The sequence below is a fragment of the Nomascus leucogenys genome, chromosome 6, assembly GCF_006542625.1.
Source record: "Nomascus leucogenys isolate Asia chromosome 6, Asia_NLE_v1, whole genome shotgun sequence".
Lineage (NCBI taxonomy): Eukaryota > Metazoa > Chordata > Mammalia > Primates > Hylobatidae > Nomascus > Nomascus leucogenys.
In genome coordinates this window covers 64,812,389-64,831,597 of record NC_044386.1, presented here as the reverse complement: position 1 = coordinate 64,831,597, position 19,209 = coordinate 64,812,389, and the positions used below count along the sequence as shown (strand labels likewise).

General features: G+C 38.8%; 2 protein-coding genes across 6 annotated transcripts in view; one reads left to right on the top strand and one right to left on the bottom strand.

Moving 5' to 3' along the window:
• The first annotated feature begins 1,442 nt into the window (after positions 1–1,442).
• The window catches only part of C6H15orf41 (chromosome 6 C15orf41 homolog), a 232,561-nt gene continuing 214,794 nt past the window's right edge, over positions 1,443–19,209 (top strand). For all 5 annotated transcript variants that reach the window (XR_004030476.1, XM_030814344.1, XM_003272804.4 and 2 more), the window contains exon 1: positions 1,443–1,803. Coding sequence is in view for 4 of the 5 variants with exons in the window: in XM_030814344.1 (XP_030670204.1) it covers positions 1,703–1,803 (101 nt within the window). In the remaining variant the exon portion in view is untranslated. The remainder of the gene's footprint in view (positions 1,804–19,209) is intronic.
• On the bottom strand, positions 8,990–11,174 carry LOC100580748 (28S ribosomal protein S10, mitochondrial). The gene has a single exon (XM_003272805.4). The coding sequence runs from the start codon at positions 11,118–11,120 to the stop codon at positions 10,470–10,472; it is 651 nt and encodes a 216-aa protein (XP_003272853.2). The 5' UTR covers positions 11,121–11,174; the 3' UTR covers positions 8,990–10,469.

Below are 19,209 nucleotides of genomic sequence, written 5' to 3'. Positions count from 1 at the left end.
TTTAGTAGAGACGGGGTTTCACCATGTTAGCCAGGATGGCCTCGATCTCTTGACCTCCTGATCCGCCCGCCTTGGCCTCCCAAAGTGTTGGGATTACAAGCGTGAGCCACCGCGCCCGGCAAGACTCCATCTCTAAATCAAACATACACAAATAAAACACCTCCATGAATTAAATCAGTTTTACAGACAAAAGAAATGAGGCTTCGATGGATTAAGGAATTTATTCAAGGAGGTATATCTAAAACTTCCAACCCAGGCATTATTCCAGATGAAAAATTTTAAACCACTTACAGGATCTCTAAAGTCTAAGCACCTTTGCTTTCGTTTGTTTAAATTGTTGAAATCAGAAGAGAAACACAACACATTACCTTCTAAGAACCAAATAGATTTTAGAAAAGAGATTAAAGGAGGGACTGATATCCCAGCAAATCGCTTTAGGAGAACTGAGATCCATTCATAATACATATGGAAAAGAAAAAAAGATTGGCTCATTACTCCAAACATTTATTGAGCGCCTACTATTTTCTGAGAACTGGGGTTACAATAAGATGTGATTTTAGTCCTTGAGCAGCTAACTGCAAGGAGTGAAAGTGACTTTTTTTTTTTTTTTTTGAGACGGAGTCTTGCTCTGTCGCCCAGGCTGGAGTGCAGTGGCGCAATCTCGGCTCACTGCAAGCTCTGCCTCCCTGGTTCACGCCATTCTCCTGCCTCAGCCTCCCGAGTAGCTGGGACTACAGGCTCCCGCCACCACGCCTGGCTAATTTTTTGTATTTTTAGTAGAGACGGGGTTTCACCGTGTTAGCCAGGATGGTCTCGATCTCCTGACCTCGTGATCCGCCCGCCTTGGCCTCCGAAAGTGCTGGGATTACAGGCGTGAGCCACCGCGCCCGGCCGAAAGTGACATTCTTTACTGCCGGCTGTTTGATGACGTCGGATTTGTTTCAAGTCTGTTTCTCAACAAGGACAAAACTGCCTTCCATGCGATGTACAGAAATTGTAGGGCTTCCTCAACACAAGCTAAACTATGTTTACAGCGACCCTAGTGAGTTTTCCTGCTCGGTCCATGACAGACTGGGTGGAGTGAAAACATGGTTTCTCAGCAGGCCAGTCTCCTCTCCCAGGAGCGCTCAAACTGGCGCGTTAGGAAGCGTATTCAAATCGCGCGCTCTGGCAGGGGCTTTCGGGGGCTTACGCTGAAGGATCGCGGGGCACTCGTGAGACCTGCCGTCTGGTCTGTGCGTCAGGCCGCCCTGGCTTCTAGTAATTGGGAGAGTACAAAGCATCCCTTGTTGATCCTTTGATCCTAGGTAGGCGATGCCCTGGATTCCTACCTGCCTGCTGAAACTCTGGCGCGGCGCCTTTCCAAGGGCGGCCGCTACTTCCTGGTTGGTTTGCCCTTAACTGACATGGCGGCTAGTTGCCTTCGGCCGCACCACTGCGGCTGCTCAGTAAGCCAAGCTAGGGCACTCCGGTGTACAGCCAGTCCCCGCCGCGGAGGTGCCGGTGGAGCCTGGGACCGGGCGAGTCTCTGCCCCGCTTTTGCAGCTCGGGGTGTGTTTCAGGGGGGATTGGGGCAAGCCAAGCAGGCGAGGACCCGGGCCTGTGCCGCTGTTTGCCTACCCCTCATCCCTCGGCACCAAGGCTACTCGAGCCCCAGGCTGTTTTTCCCTTGTTCCCGCCACCTCCTGGTCCCTGGCCCAACATGATACTGACCAAAGCTCAGTACGACGAGATAGCCCAGTGCCTAGTGTCTGTGCCGCCTACCAGGCAGAGCCTGAGGAAGCTGAAGCAGAGGTTTCCCAGGTAAGTGTCCATCTCTCCCCTCTCACAGCCCTTTGCCTGCAGCAGCAGTGCCTGGGCCGCCCAGGCAGCGCTTAGGAACCACGTGTCACACATGAGTGGGGAGGAACACCAGTGTCAGGCGTTAGGAGGTAAAGGTTGGTGGAAAAAGGTTTATTCTTTCACTCGCCTTCCACACAAAACTCTTAACGATGAGTTCATGGCAGCCTCCCAAGGCCTTGCAATTAAATTCAAGTCAACAGATATTTATAGAAAACGTGGTACGTGCTAGGTGATGGGTGCACATAGTAGGTGCTTCATAAATGACCAGAGGTTAATTGACAGATACTAGGAATGAATGATGGGTGAGAATATGAATTGTAGATTCGAAAGGAGCAAATGGAGGACCCTTTTCAATTGGCCACTGGAAACAAACAAGGGAGCATAGGGGTAAAGCGGCTTCATACTGTTTGACTGTAGCTTATACCGTTGACTGTGGAATTAAGTGACCTCAAGTGTTCTCAATCCAATCAGAGAACAGGATACCCAGGGATTCCACTCTTGGGTCATTGGCCATTTGAACAACCAGATCTGAAGTTTCTCCATATGTGTTATATATACACAAATTCTGGGTGTATTTCATACTTCCTCCCCGAAACACTTCTTTTTTTCAGCGATTTTAGAATTATCCAACTTTCTAAGAAAGGACTTTGGGAATTATGTAGATTTCTCATTTTAATGAAGTGGAAACTGAGACCCAAACATTACATGAGGAACCAGTTGAGAACAACCAGGTCACTGTATATATATTGTGTTAAAAGCAGAGAATGTTTGTTTACTTTTTTCCTAATGAAAAACCGAATCCAAACCTGTACCATTTTGTTTTGTGGCACTGAACATGGTTATTCTTAATGGAGAACTTCCCCATCCTTGACCTATTCAGTCACCGAACAAACACCACAGAAGCAATTTCTTGAGAAAAGAAAGGTAATTGGATAATAGGTATCAAAGTACAAATTGAAGCGTAAGTGTAAGTTGTGTTATGACTTCACTTTTTGAAGGACTTGGTTTTCCTAGTCTGTAAAATGAAGGAGTCTCTTTCCGATATTATGCAGAATAGGGCAATATTTATCCCTTTATAGCCTTTAGTATTTTATCAGACTTGCTAAGAAGGAACAAAATTGGCACATAATTTAATTTTCTGTCATTAACTCTTGCCAGTTCTGCACATGAACAGTGAAATGGGTGAAGACTGGTCAGACAAGGGAATAGGTAGATTTTTCTGGGCAGTTTTAAGAAAAAGCATACATTTTGATATTCTCCACTATGTATGCAATCACTTGTAATTTTGCTTTTCTTTCTCTTCCTCTCCCTCTTTTTCTCTTTTTCGTTCTTTTCTCTAGCAAATACCTTGTCTTCTCTATAATAAGTAAGTGTCTGTTACTTTAATCAACACTTATGAAAGCCTCCCTTCCTGTGGGACACCGTGCTGTCTGGTGTATTCTCTCATGCTCTTTTCTTTCTTATTCATGATATACTCAAATCTTTTTCACTTCTCCCAAATGCCATACAGGGAATAAATAACAACTCTCCTTCCACAGTAAACTTTATTTAGAGAGAGCTGAACTACTAATCCGAAAAAGAAGAGATTAAAGAGCTGTTTAGGGCTGGGTGTGGTGGCTCACGCCTGTAATCCCAGCACTTTGGGAGGCAGAGATGGGAGGGTTGCTTGAGGCCAGGAGTTGGAGATCAGACTGGGCAATGTAGCAAAACCCCGTCTCTAATAAAAATCCAAAAAATTAGCTGGGTGTGATGGCATGTGCCTTTAGACCCAGCTACTAAGCTATTCCAGAGGCTGAGGTGGGTGAATCACCGTATCAAGGTGATTGTTGACTTGTTATATTGCAATCTGTTGGCCTATTTTGAACTTTGAATGGATCTCTTACCCACGCCTGATTTGTTATCATCGTGCATTATTCCTTTGTAAAATGTTGCTTGTGAGTTGTGCAGATCTTACAAATGTCACCTTTCATTATACAATATCAAAAAATTACATTTGTTAATATCATCTCTAATCTCATCAGAAGTCTGTAAGATTTGAAGTTGTCAAGCTTGTGGTGATGGATATGAGCATTCCAGTATTTGAATTTTCCCTTGAAAGCTCAAATATTATCATTGACAACAAATGCTATCATTTGTTTTCCTTGAAATGACAGGCTCACATTGTTTATTTTTGAGAAAATATCTGCCAGATACTTAAATCTGAATAATATACTTTGTTATCATTCATTCAAGTAAAAATGGTGTTCCGTAGAAAAAGTAGCTAGTTCAGCTCTCAAACAATCATACAAGTGCTTTCCTGGGAGGCAACCATCATACTTTGATATGAAGTATATGTGCTTTGTATTTACTCTAGTCATACAGAATGTTAAAAGGTTGTGTATTCAAGGGTTGAGATTTAATGCAGTTAATAAGTGAATATTCTTAAGTGAAAGTCTTGTCTGTTTTTTTTTTTTTTCCTGCACGTGTGTGGCAGTGAATACAGTGACTACTAGTACAGTTATGGTGCCTTGATTTATGATCAGGAGCTGTCAGTTTTACTCACCATCGTTTTTGTACCATAAGTCCAAATGTGAATACAGAGCAAAAGGCAAATAATGTCTTGCTATTTTTATAAAAATAGTCGTGTTGACCTTGTAGACCTGTGAGAGGGTCTCAGGGACTCCAAGTGCACACACACTTAGACAATCACTAGCTAATTCGAATCAAAGGATAATTGTGTTTTCAAGGATTTTGATGTATATTGACAAATTTAAAAAAATTATACTAGTCCTTTTACTAGCAGAGCATGGGAGTGTCTGTCTCTGCAACTTTTCCAGTGTTGAGGGGAGTCATTATTTAATCTTTAGTATGTTCAATCAAGAATGACATCTTGTAGTTAGCATTTAAAAAATTATTATAGATTGTACCTTTTTCCAAATTTTTTTTGACCACTTAATTTTCTTTTGAATTACCTGTTTGGTATCCTTTGCCTAATTTTCTGTTGGCATGTTTGTTGTTATTGTTTATTGATTTATTACTTATTGATCTGCATATATTCAGGATGTTGGTCCTATATATGTCATATTTGTTGCATAAATTTTCTCAGTTGTTTGATTTTAAAATTGTTCTGCTTTTGATATGGTTAACTTTTAAATGTATGCTTTTTTTTCTGACATTTTTGCCTTTATACTTAGATAGTTCTTTTCTATCCTAATATGTGAAAGAAAAATATATTTCACCTAAATTTTCTTTTAGATTCTTTATGGCTTTGTTTTTTATTCTTAATTTTTAAATCTTTCTGGCTGAAATTTATTTTAGTAAATGCTGAGAGGTGAAGATGTAGCTTAATTTTTCCTCTTACTGTGACTTCTGGGGTAGCCTCACTTCTTCATGGCTTGTTTTGACTGAAGTTACAAAATTATGTTTTTTCAAGTCACTGTGTTTTACTTGGTCTCAGAATCCTTCACTTTAAAATGAAGGAGTAGGACTTTGTGATCTCTACTATCTTACAACTCCAAAATTCACCCTCATTCTATTCTTTTCATTTCTACAGTTTTACCATACAGTAAGTCATCATTTAATGTCTTCGGTAGGGTTTTAGAGACTGCAACTTTAAGTGAAACAATGTATAATGAGAGCAATTTTACCATATGCTAATTGTTATAAACAAGAATTAAGTTCCTATAGCATATTTCTGGTCATAATAACATCACCAAACTTCTAAATAAAGACCCAAGGCTGGGCGCTGTGGCTCAAGCCTGTAATCCCAGCACTTTGGGAGGCTGAGGTGGGCGGATCATGAGGTCAGGAGATGGAGACCATCCTGGCTAACACAATGAAACCCCGTCTCTACTAAAAATACAGAAAATTAGCCAGGCGTGGTGGCGGGCGCCTTAGTCCCAGCTACTCAGGAGGCTGAGGCAGGAGAATGGCGTGAACCTGGGAGGCAGAGCTTGCAGTGAGCTGAGATGGCGCCACTGCACTCCAGCCTGGGTGACAAAGCAACACTCCGTCTCAAAAAAAAAAAAAAAACAAAAAACATAAAGACCCAAAACACATCTAATATTAAACATTGAAATTAATGTGAGCTTAAACAAGTAAGATAATTATTTATCCAATTTTTGGTTAATCAGTGAGTGATGGTGGTCATAGTGGTGGTGGATTAAATCTAAGACTATGTGTTTGCAAAGTGAAATTTGTGAGAAGCACCTCTTACCACCATGTGTTCAAATGCAAACAATAGCCTGTTCAACAGAGCGAGACCCTGTCTCTACAAAAAAATTTAAAAATTAGCGAGGTGTGGTGGTACATGCTTGTAGTCCCAGCAACTCAGAATGCTAAGGTGAGAAGATTGCTTAAGCCTGGGAGTTTGAGGCTGCAGTGAGTTAGGAACGTGCCACTGCAGTCCAGCCTGAGCCACAACAGTTAGACTCTTGTCTCTAAAAACAAAAAACAAAAAGCAAACAATAACAAATGTGGTGAGCTTGCTGAGCACTTGTGTACTGCATCTTTATTGTCATGCGTTTGTATGATTATCATAGATTTATGAATTTTTATTTTACAGTAATTCATTCATTTATTCACTTATTCATTCATTTATTTACCAATCCACTTATTCCAGTTTAGGATTCTGAGTGGCCTCTGGCAGCTCAGGCTGCAAGGTATGAAGCCATCCCAGCACGGGACACGCTCACACACACTCCCATACTCACTCACACTGGGGCTAATTAGACATGCCAATTCTGCAGACGCGCACATCATTGAAATGTGGAAGGAAACCAGAGTACTGGGAGAAAGTTCATGCAGACGTCAGGAGAACATGCAAACTCCACACAGACAGTGGCCCCAGCCAGGAATCAATGTTTTAAAATTCTCATCAACTTTATAACAAAATAATGTTGAACAAAATAACGTTATTTGAAGACTTTCTGTAATGGGCCCTTTGGCACCTAAAACATAACACATACTACATTTGAAGTACTTGCTGAGGACACATTTATTGATTGATATTTTCTAATCTTTCTTGTGGACGTTCTTAGAAGGCCCTAGTCCAATCAGCTGTTACTTATAAGGTTACATTTTACATTATAATTTCCTGCCCAAACACTACATATATATTTGATTATATGTTACTTTTGGGAGAGTTTTTGGGATAATTTTAAGCTTGCAGAAAAGTTGCAGAAATATTACAGAGAATTCTCATATACCTTTCACCCAGCTTCTCTTAATGTTAACATTACCACGGTACGATTGTCAAAATCAGTAAGTTAAGTTTAATGCAGTGTCATTAATCTACAGACATAGTTTTTGAACTTTGCTAGTTTTTTCACTGATGTCCCTTTTCTAGGATCACATGTTGGATTTAATTGTAATGTCTTAAGTCATTTCCAATCTGTGACAGTTTCTTACTATTTCTTTGTCTTTTATGATTTTGACACTTTTGAAGAGTACTGGTCAATTTTATAGAATGTCCTTTCCTTTGTGTTTGATATTTATTTTCTCATGGTTAGATTGAGGGTAAACACTTTTGGCAAGAGTACCCTGGAAGTGATGGTGTGGCCTACTTAATGCATTACATCAGGGTCTATGACTTCATATGTCTTATTATTGGAGACGTTAACCTTACTCACTTGATTAAGGTGGTGTCTGCCTTGGTTTGTGCTCAGGAGCTGGTAGTTCTAATGTTACTATTATTATTATTATTTTTAAATTCTGAAGCTCTTTAATAGCTTTATAATCAACAAAACTAATGGTATTTTACAATAGGAAAATAATTTTGTGATATATGACATTGGCATTGCGTCATAAGGACAAGAAGAAAAATTGGAAATGTACAGTAGAACTAGTATGTTTTACTATAGAGTCTTACATATGTATTACTTGAGAGTGGAAATATAACCATAACTTGCTAACCTGTACTATGACTCACAAAACAGATAGGCTCTACCTGACCAAGCTACAATTACTGACTAAACCTGAACTCTTTTATCATGAGCTCATTCAGCCTCATGTGCTCAACCCATACTCATAAACTCTGTTCCAGAAACTGCCTAGTTGACAAAGTCTGACCAATATCTAGTAGGACCACCTCATGACTAGTTCCGGCTCCTAGAACCTTCTAGTACCTCTTCCCTAATTCTTCATTTTGAGACACTCCAGTTTCCTTGGTGTGGGTTTACCTTTGAGTTTTTTTTTTTTTTTAACTATTACAACTGCACTCTAAAGTTACTATTGTTCCTTTTAATAAATACCTTGTGGGGATATACTTTGAGACTATGCAAATTTCTTGTTTCTCGTCACCCTTTTTCCCATTGATTTTAGCATCCATTGACTTTTTCGTGAAGCAGTTATTACTGGTATTTGCCTAATGGTGATTCTCTATTTCTCTCACCAGAATATTCATTTAACCAGTGTCATCCACTGCCACCATTTTATGTGAAACGATCTACCCTGCAATTAGCCCACGATTTTCATTGGTATTTGTAGAGTTTTTCACCACTTATTAGCATGTGGTCTATAATAGTGTGCTCACTATGTTTGTGGCACTATTTGGGTATTAAAACAATAACAACAAACAGCAACAACAATAACAACAAAATAGCTGGGCACCTGTAGTCCTAGTTATTCAGGAGGCTGAGATGTGAGGATCACTTGAGCTCAGGGTTTTGAAGTTACAGTGCATTATAATTGTGCCTGTGAATAGCCACTGTACTCCAGCATGGGCAACATAGCAGGTCCCCATTTCTAAAAACAAAATAGAACGAAACAAAATAGATAGGATAATGTAGTAACTAATTTTGGATAGCTTGTAGTCTGAGGAAACTAGTGTAAGACATCCAATAGCTATAAAGTATTAGAATCATAGAATGTTAGAAGCCAAAGGATTGGTTGAATAGTTAGTTCAGATATGGTTAAGTAGCATTCTTAGGATTCGAATAAGTAGAATATACCTTGTTGGGAATTATCTTGCTAGTAGACCAAGCCCTCTGGCACAAGTTTAATTTTTCCTTGAGTTCCCTTACCATATATTGGTTATTTAGTCACTGTACTAATGAATCAAACTCTTGATGCCATAAATCGCTAAGCAAATAGATATCTGTATCTTTTTGATATATCTTTGCCCTTAGAGATCCTGGCTTAGGTTTTTCTTTTTTTTTTTGGGGGGGGCGGGGCACAAGGCTGTAATTCTTTTAATGGTAATGACAGTAACATAAGTCTGATACACAAACAGTATGTATTCAACACACTGATACCTGATAGCATGTCAGGAAAAGAGAACAGGCAATGCAGTTTAAGGGGGGAAGAACTGAGAAGTCATAACTACTCCAAAGATGTGAAGGAAACCACAAAAGACATGGACCTGCTTCTACTATAAAAAGAAAATGAAGCACTTCTCTGGGGTTGCTATACCAACTGTTTCAGCCCATTGTAGTCTTGCCTCTTTCAGGGCTTTAGCCACTATTTCATTTCATGGAAAAGCAGACATCTCCTAACAAACAGAGTGACATTTACCAAAGAAAGAGGGCTTATCAGTGAGAAGCTTAATAAAGAAAAATACTTACCTATGCTTTGCACAATTTTCTTTTTTTTCTTTTGAGACTCGCTCTGTTGCCAGGCTGGAGTGCAGTGGCGCGATCTTGTCTCACTGCAGCCTCCATCTCCCGGGTTCAAGCGATTCTCCTGCCTCAGCCTCCTGAGTAGCTGGGATTACAGGTGCACGCCACCACGTCCAGCTAATTTTTGTATTTTTAGTAGAGACGGGGTTTCACCATGTTAGCCAGGATGGTCTCAATCTCCTGACCTCGTGATCTGCCTGCCTCGGCCTCCCAAAGTGCTGGGATTACAGGCGTGAGCCACCGTGCCCAGCCTGCTTTGCGCAATTTTCAAAAGCCATTATTTCTATTCAATTCTGGGTTCTTACTATAGTGCTGGATGCAAAGTTTATGCAGTAAAAGCTTACTGAATGAATGAACCACAGGATAAATAATACAACTAGTAATTTCTTAAGATCATAAATTCCATTACAGTAACCCTGGTAGGCAACTCTATAAAGTTCTGGGCTCCAAGAAGAGGTCAGTGCATGCCATAAATGTGTTTGATCTGCTGTGAAGTATATTCACAGTCTGCAAAATGTAATGCTTAAATGAGATAAAATTGGTTGGTTACCACCCCCAAATTAGCATATGCCAGCCTGCACAAAGGTAAATAGCAAAAACTTTAACTGCTCAATCTGAATTACCAAAGATTCCTTCTAGGAATCTTAAAAAAAAAAAAAAATAACGGTGTGAACACTTCAAGCACTTATTTTCAGATGCATCAACTGACATAAATTAAAAATGGTACGAACTAATAATTGAACACCAGTAGCAAAACAAAATAGAATTTTCACTCTTTCCGCTTTGAGTCAAAGTGGTTTGCTCATGTTTGTTGAAATCAGAACTGAAACAATGACATGTATAAAAAGAATAGATAAAAGTGGTTCTTCCATTAAAGTTCCATTCCCTGCTCTCAGCTGATGAGGGCACGAGAACTCAATGGAGCAGTTAGGGTGGACTCAAATCATCTCAGCTGGAAGCACTCTCCACTTAAACATACTCATCTGGCCCACCCTCATTTCAAATTCAGGCAAAAATGGCCTCCCTGAGGCTTTATGACTTGCTTTCTTGTTTTTCTTCTGATAGTGTTTCCCAGATTGGCTCTTTGATGTGTTCTGGTAACTGTTCTAATTGTGTCTTTGTTACTTCCATAGCAACCCCTTCAGGTAAGTTTCGCTGAATATATTCCAAGTAGACATCTGCTGTGCTTCCAGTTACATGTTCTAACTCTAAACATCTGTAAAGTGTTCTCATTTCATACTGAACTCTGTGCTTCTTGTAAATATGCACTGATTTGAGAAGAGTAAATCGCTCTGTTTTCCTTGGAGGTTCGTGTACTTTAATAGAGATACCAAGTTCTTTAGCAGCAAGCACAGCAAAATATTCATAACTGTCCAATACAGCCTTATCGTGACTTTTCACTAAAACCAACAGGCGCTTATATAATGTGTCTGGTTCATCAGAGATTGTTATCACAGGTTTGGTCAAATCCTTTGGAACATCAACGTGTAGGTTTGAAAACTGTACCCACTTCATATTGGTACTGAGAAGAAAGCCACCATTTTTGGCTGTATTGCCCTTAGAAGTGTTTACAGAAAAATTCCCCAATCCCTGCCAGAGGCGCCAGCCCACGGCCCCGAAGCCTGTCCGCGCCGCCATCTTGCCGGTCCCCGGCTTAGGTTTTTCCAATGGTGTTTTCCACATTTTGAAGCATGTTTTTTTTTTTTTTTTCTATCTTGGCCCATATCTCCTACTGTCTTCCCGCTCTTAGATTATGACCATTCACTCATATGAGGTGCTTTAAATTGCTGTTCCTAGTAGGATCTCAAAAGTAATAGGTAAAAACTTGTTTGGGTGGTCATCCTGTGCTTAAACCAATGTACTTAGTCATCTTCTTGAAATCCTCACCTCTCTTTACCAGAAAACGAGTTAAAGCTGGCCATATTGTGTATTGTGCTGTGTACAGTGTTCAACTTAGTGGTTCTTGGTGGTGAACTTAGGAGTCCAATCTGGTAAGGAGTGGAGTAGCTGAAAAAAACTTGCTTGGGACAAGCACAGCAGTTTTACTTGGCTCTTACGCTTATTTGAGGTGGCTTGGTTTAATTGGTGCTGCCATTGGTTATGGTTGTCTTTTTTGAACAATCCCTCCCACCCCCAATAAATGATGCATTTTAAGATACCTGCTCTTTCCAGAGGGAGTCTCGTATTCCATTCTTCTTGCCTCCTATTACAGTTTGTTCCTGAGAAATGACTTGGCTCTATCTCTTTTTATCTGAGTCACAGTTGTCTCATCTGTAAAAGGAGAGGTGAAGTCCGACGGCTAGGAAGTAGAGGAAGCAGGATATCAAACCCAAGTAAAGTCAGGCTCCAGAATCTCATTCTCGCTCTGTTGTCTCTTCTTGTTCAGTTCCTTAAGGCTGTGGTGACGGTGAAGTGAGATAAGGCACGTAAAACAGCACAGTGTAGAGCTCTCTGTAAGTTTTTAATGAAAAGTAAATATGATTTTTGTTAGAAGGTAGTAGCTGATCTACAGTAGAAGAAATGTCTGAGGAGTAACCTTTTGAAACATAAAACACAATTTTGCTTTGAAACAAAGGGCAATAGATTTACAGAAAATGAAAATGTTTATATGGAACAGTTGGTTGTATGGCTGAACACATAAGATTTGATTATCAGTTGAATATGGTATAGTTAACAGAAACTTGCTTTAAGTATTTCACAGTGATATATAATGGCATTTAAAAAAACCTTTTAAACCTAGATTCACTGATTTTTAAGAATGAGGGAGCAGTGCAATGCATAATTAATACCGTAGGGCTTGGTGTACTTAATTGAAATACTATTCGTATTGGCCTTGTTTCAATAGAAATGAAAGTTGATTCTCAGTTTGTGGTCAATTTTCTACACTTCTGATAATGTTGTGGTGGACCTGAGTTCCAGAATAATAAGTGAGAATAGCTCAGAAAGAGAGAGAAAGGCTTTTACTGAACTGGAAATTCTACTGACGGTTTTGCCATAGAAATAGAATTAATTTACATGATCTTTAAAATTAATATTCATACACCCAGGAAGGATATCTAGGGTTATTTCTGTATTGATCATTGGACTAGGTAGGAATGTCTAAGAAAAGAGTATGATTATTTCATGTGTTTTCTTTAGTGATCTTTTAAATTTTTTTTCTGTATTATTATTATTAGTTTTTTACTTTGTTGCTACATTGTAGCTTAGCTTTAAAGACTCTTCTGAAAGGTTATTATGTTAGTGTATGGCCCCTTCACTTTCTAAAAGAAGTGTTTAGCTTTTATTAGATATTTGTGCATCTTTGCATTGTGTAGCTGCGAAAGGGATATGAGCTTGAATTCTTCGCAAAGGAGTATTTGAAGAAAGCCTCAGATAATGTTATTCTGAGAAGAATCCACATGCTATAATTATATTTCTTATTAATTTGGGGGGAATTTTCATGTGATTAGAATATTGGCTTCATTTTAAAAATCTATATTCAGGCATCAAACTTTAGTTTACTAAGTAATAACCCTTACCAGAGTGATTGCTTGTGCAATAAGGAGAAATTACATATTTCTCTAGGGAAAAAAAAGGTTCAATAGAAGTATAGTTTAATAATATTTTATTATTTAACTTTTGACAAAGTTGACTGAATTTGCCATTGTTTTTATTACACATTTTGTACAGTTTTGCCGTATTGGTTGAATTTTCCTTAGAAACAAAACAATCAATATATATTTTACTAGATTAAATCTGAAAAGTGACCTTAATATATATGAAGTCATGCTCTGGTATAAAGATCATATAGAAGATAGGTAAAGAGTAAATGCTTCTTTATTTTCAATTGTCTTTTTATTGAAGGGAGATGTTTTCAAATGTATACTTGAAGATACGTTTCTCCTTTCTCCGTTCTGCTGTCAAGTTGCTTAAACAGTGAGCTGTATGTACAGTGAATACATTTAAGCTGCTAGGGTGAAACTCCTAACTGAATGACAGTTCTCCATTTCTTCTTCTTTTTTTTTTTTTTGAGAAGGAGTCTTGCTCTGTCGCCCAGGCTGGAGTGCAGTGGCGCCATCTCGGCTCACTGCAAGCTCCGCCTCCCGGGTTCACGCCATTCTCCTGTCTCAGCCTCCCAAGTAGCTGGGACTACAGACGCCCACCACCACGCCCAGCTAATTTTTGTATTTTTAGTAGAGATGGAGTTTCACCGTGTTAGCCAGGATGGTCTCGATCTCGTGATCTGCCCTCCTTGGCCTCCCAAAGTGCTGGGATTACAGGCGTGAGCCACCGCGCCCGGCCGAGAGTTCTCCATTTCTTAGGGGAACTGAACACAGCTAGATCCTGGATTGTTTGGTCCATGGGTTTGAAGCTAGAGTAGAACAATCTGTGACCCACGTATGAAAGATGGTACATGCTGATCACAAATCCAACCCTGTTCTAGCCACTTTGGGGAACTAATACCTGCTTCACCTTTTCTTTCCTCTCTTCCCGTCCCTACCCTTTCATGAAACATAGTGAAGAGTCAGTAGTCCTTTTTCGTAAGCCAAAGCTTCCTTCATGCCAAGGAACAGTGACATGGCTTGTCACTTTCAAGTTACGTCTCTTGGCTGAAGGGTGATCTTTTCTATTCATTCTGGCTTCGTGACAGCAAGTAAAAGTTTGTTTGCTTTTTTTAACCTACTATTGTGTTCAAACTGTGACCTCATAAATAGCTGGGATCTCACTGAGATAACGAGGGCTCTGCAATTTTTCATCCAAAGTAAAATGTTAAATTTTCTCAGGACGTATTTCTTTTATGTGTTTGAAATACTGTGATTCAGTTGCTAAAAAATGTTTAAAGTTATTATACTTAAAGCAATAACTTCAAGACTATGAGAATAAATATTTTGAAACAAAGCAATTCAAGTAGAGGAAAAAAGTAAGGTAGATTCATATCTCTTAATATAGCTATTCAATGAAAAATATAAGTACTGGGTCTTTCCCTGACCAAACAGCGGCCCCTGCTAATTGAGGCGATTCTGTGTGAAGCCCAGTCTTTTTCTGAGGTTGTCCTGGGAGTAGTCGTCATATCCAAGACTAAGACTTAAAATACTTGGTATATCATCACTGCTCCCCACCCACAACATATATTTATTTTTAATTATTTTTCAGTCACTGTTAGTTAAGGCCTGTCATTTGTTCCAGGAACAAAAAAGGATGAGATATAAACTCTGAACTTGTATTTATTCTATTATATGAAATAGGAGGCGTAGCAGACCATTGATATTTACAAGGTTTATCACTTAAGACTATTGAAAATCTCCAAGTTTGCAGTTAGCACTACATAGGATGGAAAGGTCTACTAAGCTTTGGGATGCCGGTGTTGGCTAAGCTCACTTACCAGCAAACTGACTTGTGCATCCTCAGATCAGCCTAGTATGAATGATCCACATTTATACTCAGCATATTTATGAATCAGTGTTTGTCATATATATTTATGATTATTCTCAAATAGAACTTTGTTTAATCTAGGAATGTTTTAGGATGAATAGGGATGCAGGCTGAAACTTTTGTGGTTGGACATTCATGCCTGTGGCACACCTTATCTTCCTGTGATTCTGTAGCTTATGACATGGTGTCTATAGGGCTCTTGTAAGTAGCTTCTCTTGTGGTTGAGATCTGGGAGGTGTAGAGTCATTTGAATGTGTCTTCTACATTTACACATGAAGTTAGACTGGCACTTTTTAAAAAAAAATTTGTTTCTGTCTACAGTTCTCTCAAGCTGATATCATCCTTTGCTTAAGGTATATTACACTGCTATTTGTTTTTGCTGATAATATTGGTAGGGAGAGCTAATAAAATCTGAAATTAACTTACACTTCAAGACCCATTTAGCTAAGATGGTAAATGGACTGGGAATATGAAGCAGACTCTTCCTTGTATAATGTTAAAAAGCCCACAGACTCTTCCAGCCTGTATGTAACAGCCTGTATGTAACAAATAACTGTTTCCTAATGGATGAAGTTAAAATTATCTAGATTCTCATTTTCTGAGGACAACTAAAATATATAAAGATAAAAATACATTTAACCTCAAGTTTATAACATGTCCAATTTTTTATTTGCATGTTGGTGGGTGCACTTGGAACTCTCTACATGCAGATAGATCACAAAAGCTTGCTTGGGAGGGACCTGCATACCTCTCTTATTATTCAGATTCAGTGACTTATAAAGCAAGCCAGTGTTGGATTGAGATCGCAGTTAGAGATAATTTGGTCAAATCTGTTAATGTTGCAGATGCAGAGGGAGGAGTCCTACCCAGTGATTTGACCAAAGTTCCATATCTGGATGCAAAACTCTCCATTCATGCTTTTAAATTAGAGATCACAGACTCCCATCCCTCTAGGGGCCAGGCAAGTATCAACCACAAGTGAATGAATGAAGCTGACCTGGTTGGGATTGCAGCTAGGTGAAAGTACAGTTGTGTGTACCAACAAGGCAGTGGTCACTTTATGCCAGCCATCCAGTGCCATGCAGGAATGGGGGCCTGGTGCTGCCAAGCCTTCTACTCTTTAGAAAGCAGCTCTAGATCTGATTTTTTTTTTAAGAAAAAATAAAATATCCTGAGTTTTAAATGTTGTCAATTTGTTTGAATTTTTAAAGCACTGTGTGGGCCAACATTTTCCTGGCCAAACAGAACAAGTCTGTGGGCTGAATTTGGCCTGCAGCCAGTGGATGCTGGTGCTCTTTCCAGCTTGTGAGAGCTGATTGTGAGCATCTTTTCCAGACTCTACAAACCGTGACCTCACATTGGTAGCTTTAAATTCATCCGCAGTAGGAGTATTTACACCACAGAAATTGGCAAGTGGTACAACCTGGGCTTCCCCCTTCTCCAGCCCTACCACCCCTCACTACCAAAGACAGTTGTTAAGCCTCACACACCACTGCATTCTATCACCAGTCTGAGACTTTTGTACCTTATGGCTCCAAGGGATGTCTTTCATAGAAGTTTTTAAACCTCGTTTGTTCTGATTTTTATAGCCTTTTTTCTGAAAGAGACTCCCACTACTACCATGTGTAACTCATTCATTCTTGTAAGATTTTTGTCATTGTTGGGTTGTTGGGCTTTCTCCTTATGTTTCCCTTACTGTAGTTAGCATGGGAGCTGGAAGTCTTGGGCCTTAGGAGTACCTAGTATATTGTAAGTATTATGGTACATTCATAATGGATGTTTGATTGAACTTGCCTAAAGAATGCTGCTTGATTTTTTTTTCAAAGCCATATATACATGTCTCTTTAGAAAAGTGAATCCTTTTTAAAATCGATTAATTAGCTAAGTTTAGGGACATTACAGTGATTCTTTCCTTTCTGTAGGAATTTAGAAATGCTCTAGTGGTACACCTGAGGGTTTATCATGTCAGAAATTATTTCCAGAAAAACTCAAGCTCAGATGTTACATTTTCATTTGGTAGTTATTCCAGTATAAAAACAGAGGGAAGATACCTAATTGGTAAGTTTCTTTACTTTTTGGTGCCTTAGAGTCCTTATTTATAAAATGGAATTGTTATGAACTTGAAATAAGGTAATACATATAAAATGATTAGCACGGTTCCTGATACTATACTGGTTGCTACTGCGGTTATATTATTGGTACCATTACTTATTCATGGTTGCTTGTTGCAGTGGTATGTATGGTTATGATAGTTAGACTCAGCATATTAGAACTGAAAATATTTTGCCTAAAACCACCCCCTTCCAAGTATTTTCTTTTCTACTTATTTTTCTCAAATGCAACCACTCATATCTGGAAGCTGTTTTACTTTTTTGTCTCAACTTAGTAAGAAGGGGGTTATGCATTTATGAAAGATACTTGAGTGAGTACCAGTTTTAGAGTCAGGGTTTCTCTTTCAGGAAGCAGCTTGACTCCAGTAAATATCTAAGTTCAGGTGTAAGTCTTCCAGGGCAAGGAGATTTTATAGGATACCCTAGATCATCACATCAGTGTGAACATTGATTTTAGTGTTCAATATAGGTATTAATCAAATTTGAAGAATGAAAGTTTTTATTTTGTTGTTATTATTACTATTATTTTTTGAGATGGAGTCTCACTCTGTCACCCAGGCTGGAGTGCAGTGGCGTGATCTCGGCTCACTGCAGACTCGGCCTCCTGGGTTCACACCATTCTCCTACCTCAGCCTCCTGAGTAGCTGTGACTGCAGGTGCCCGCCACCACGACTGGGTAATTTTTTTGTAGTTTTAGTAGAGACAGGGTTTCACTGTGTTAGCCAGGATGGTATCGATCTCCTGACCTTGTGATCTGCCTGCCTCGGCCTCCCAAAGTGCTGGGATTATAGGCTTGAGCCACCACGCTCGACCAAATGAGAGTTTTTAAAATGATCTTGAAACCATTCATCATACTAATATACTGATTGTGAAAAGACCTTGTGGTAAACACAAAGAAGTTGCATAAACTCTTTAAAGAGAATGGATTGATTATTCCTTAAGGCTTTGGTTTTACTAATTATGATGTATTCTAGAATGGTGCCTTCAAAGATTTCTTTTAATTTATCTTATTTTTGCAGTTCTGCTAATCACATAATTGTAATAGTAATGAATTGGGCAAGACAGTAATTTTTCTCCTTTAGTTTTCATTGTATCATAGAGCCTATCTTCCTTTAGGTTCTAGATCAAAGAGAGGGTTTCAGGTTTAGACCTACTTCAGTTAAACTGCTTAGGCCAGATTTGAATAAAAGTATTAAAACAGGTGAGATGTTTTTGCATTAAAAAAATACCACTTAAAAATTTGAGTGACACTTTGAAAAAAAGTTGGCTATTCCCAAAGACTATGGAAGCAAAAGCATAATTATGCTATAGATTATATTTTAGGGACAATTATTTGCCATATAACTCTTCTGAAGCATGGAAACAAGACTTGGTTAGTTTTATTTCCTCTGTTAGAGGTGTGTAAGGAGTCTAGATTTGGTTCATAGTCATGAAAAATATTTTATTCCTGTGATAGCTTTTTGGACGATTGTATTCTGCACTGTATTACAATGGCACAATAAATTGCTGAATATACTGTCTGCTGAATATGACTTTACCATGAAAAATTTGATGCATGGAGAAGGAAAGGTTGGAATATATCAACCTTTTCTGACAAGGGACTTTGAATTTTGACCTAATACAGATGACCTTTGTGCGCAATAAAAATGAGCTTAATCTTGAGGTTAAGGTTGAGGTGAATGGCAGGACAGCATGGTGGAGCTTACACTGACTGGAGGTGTATTGGTGCCTATGTGGCTATTGGCTAAATGAGAGTCCGGCACTTAAAAAATTTTTTTTTTAGCTTTTCAAGAAGCTTATTTATAGCAAGTTGTTTGGCTCTTTAATACCACCCCATTTCCTCAAAGCTCAGCTTTCTGTTTAGTTGTGGTAAGTTCATCTGTTTTTATGAAGTTTACCGTTTCTGAGTAAAAGGTATGACTGTGCTCTTATTTATTTTCTGTTCCATAGATTAGCTATAGAGAAAAAAATGTTCTTATGGCTTATGGAAAAGACAACTGACATATATAACCTTGGAACTGAAAATAAATGTTCTTTTAAGAAGATTTTTTCTTTGACAAGTTGAACTTTTGTCATCTAACTTTGGAACTGTCAGGAGAATTTTTAAGCAGTTTGTGCCTTTATCTAGATTATAATTGAGGATGTGTGTAAATTATTGTCTTGAAAGGCTTAGATGATTTACAGAATGGCTATTGCCTTGGAAGTTCCTTTGAAGTGCATTGGCTAATACACTTACATTATAATATAAT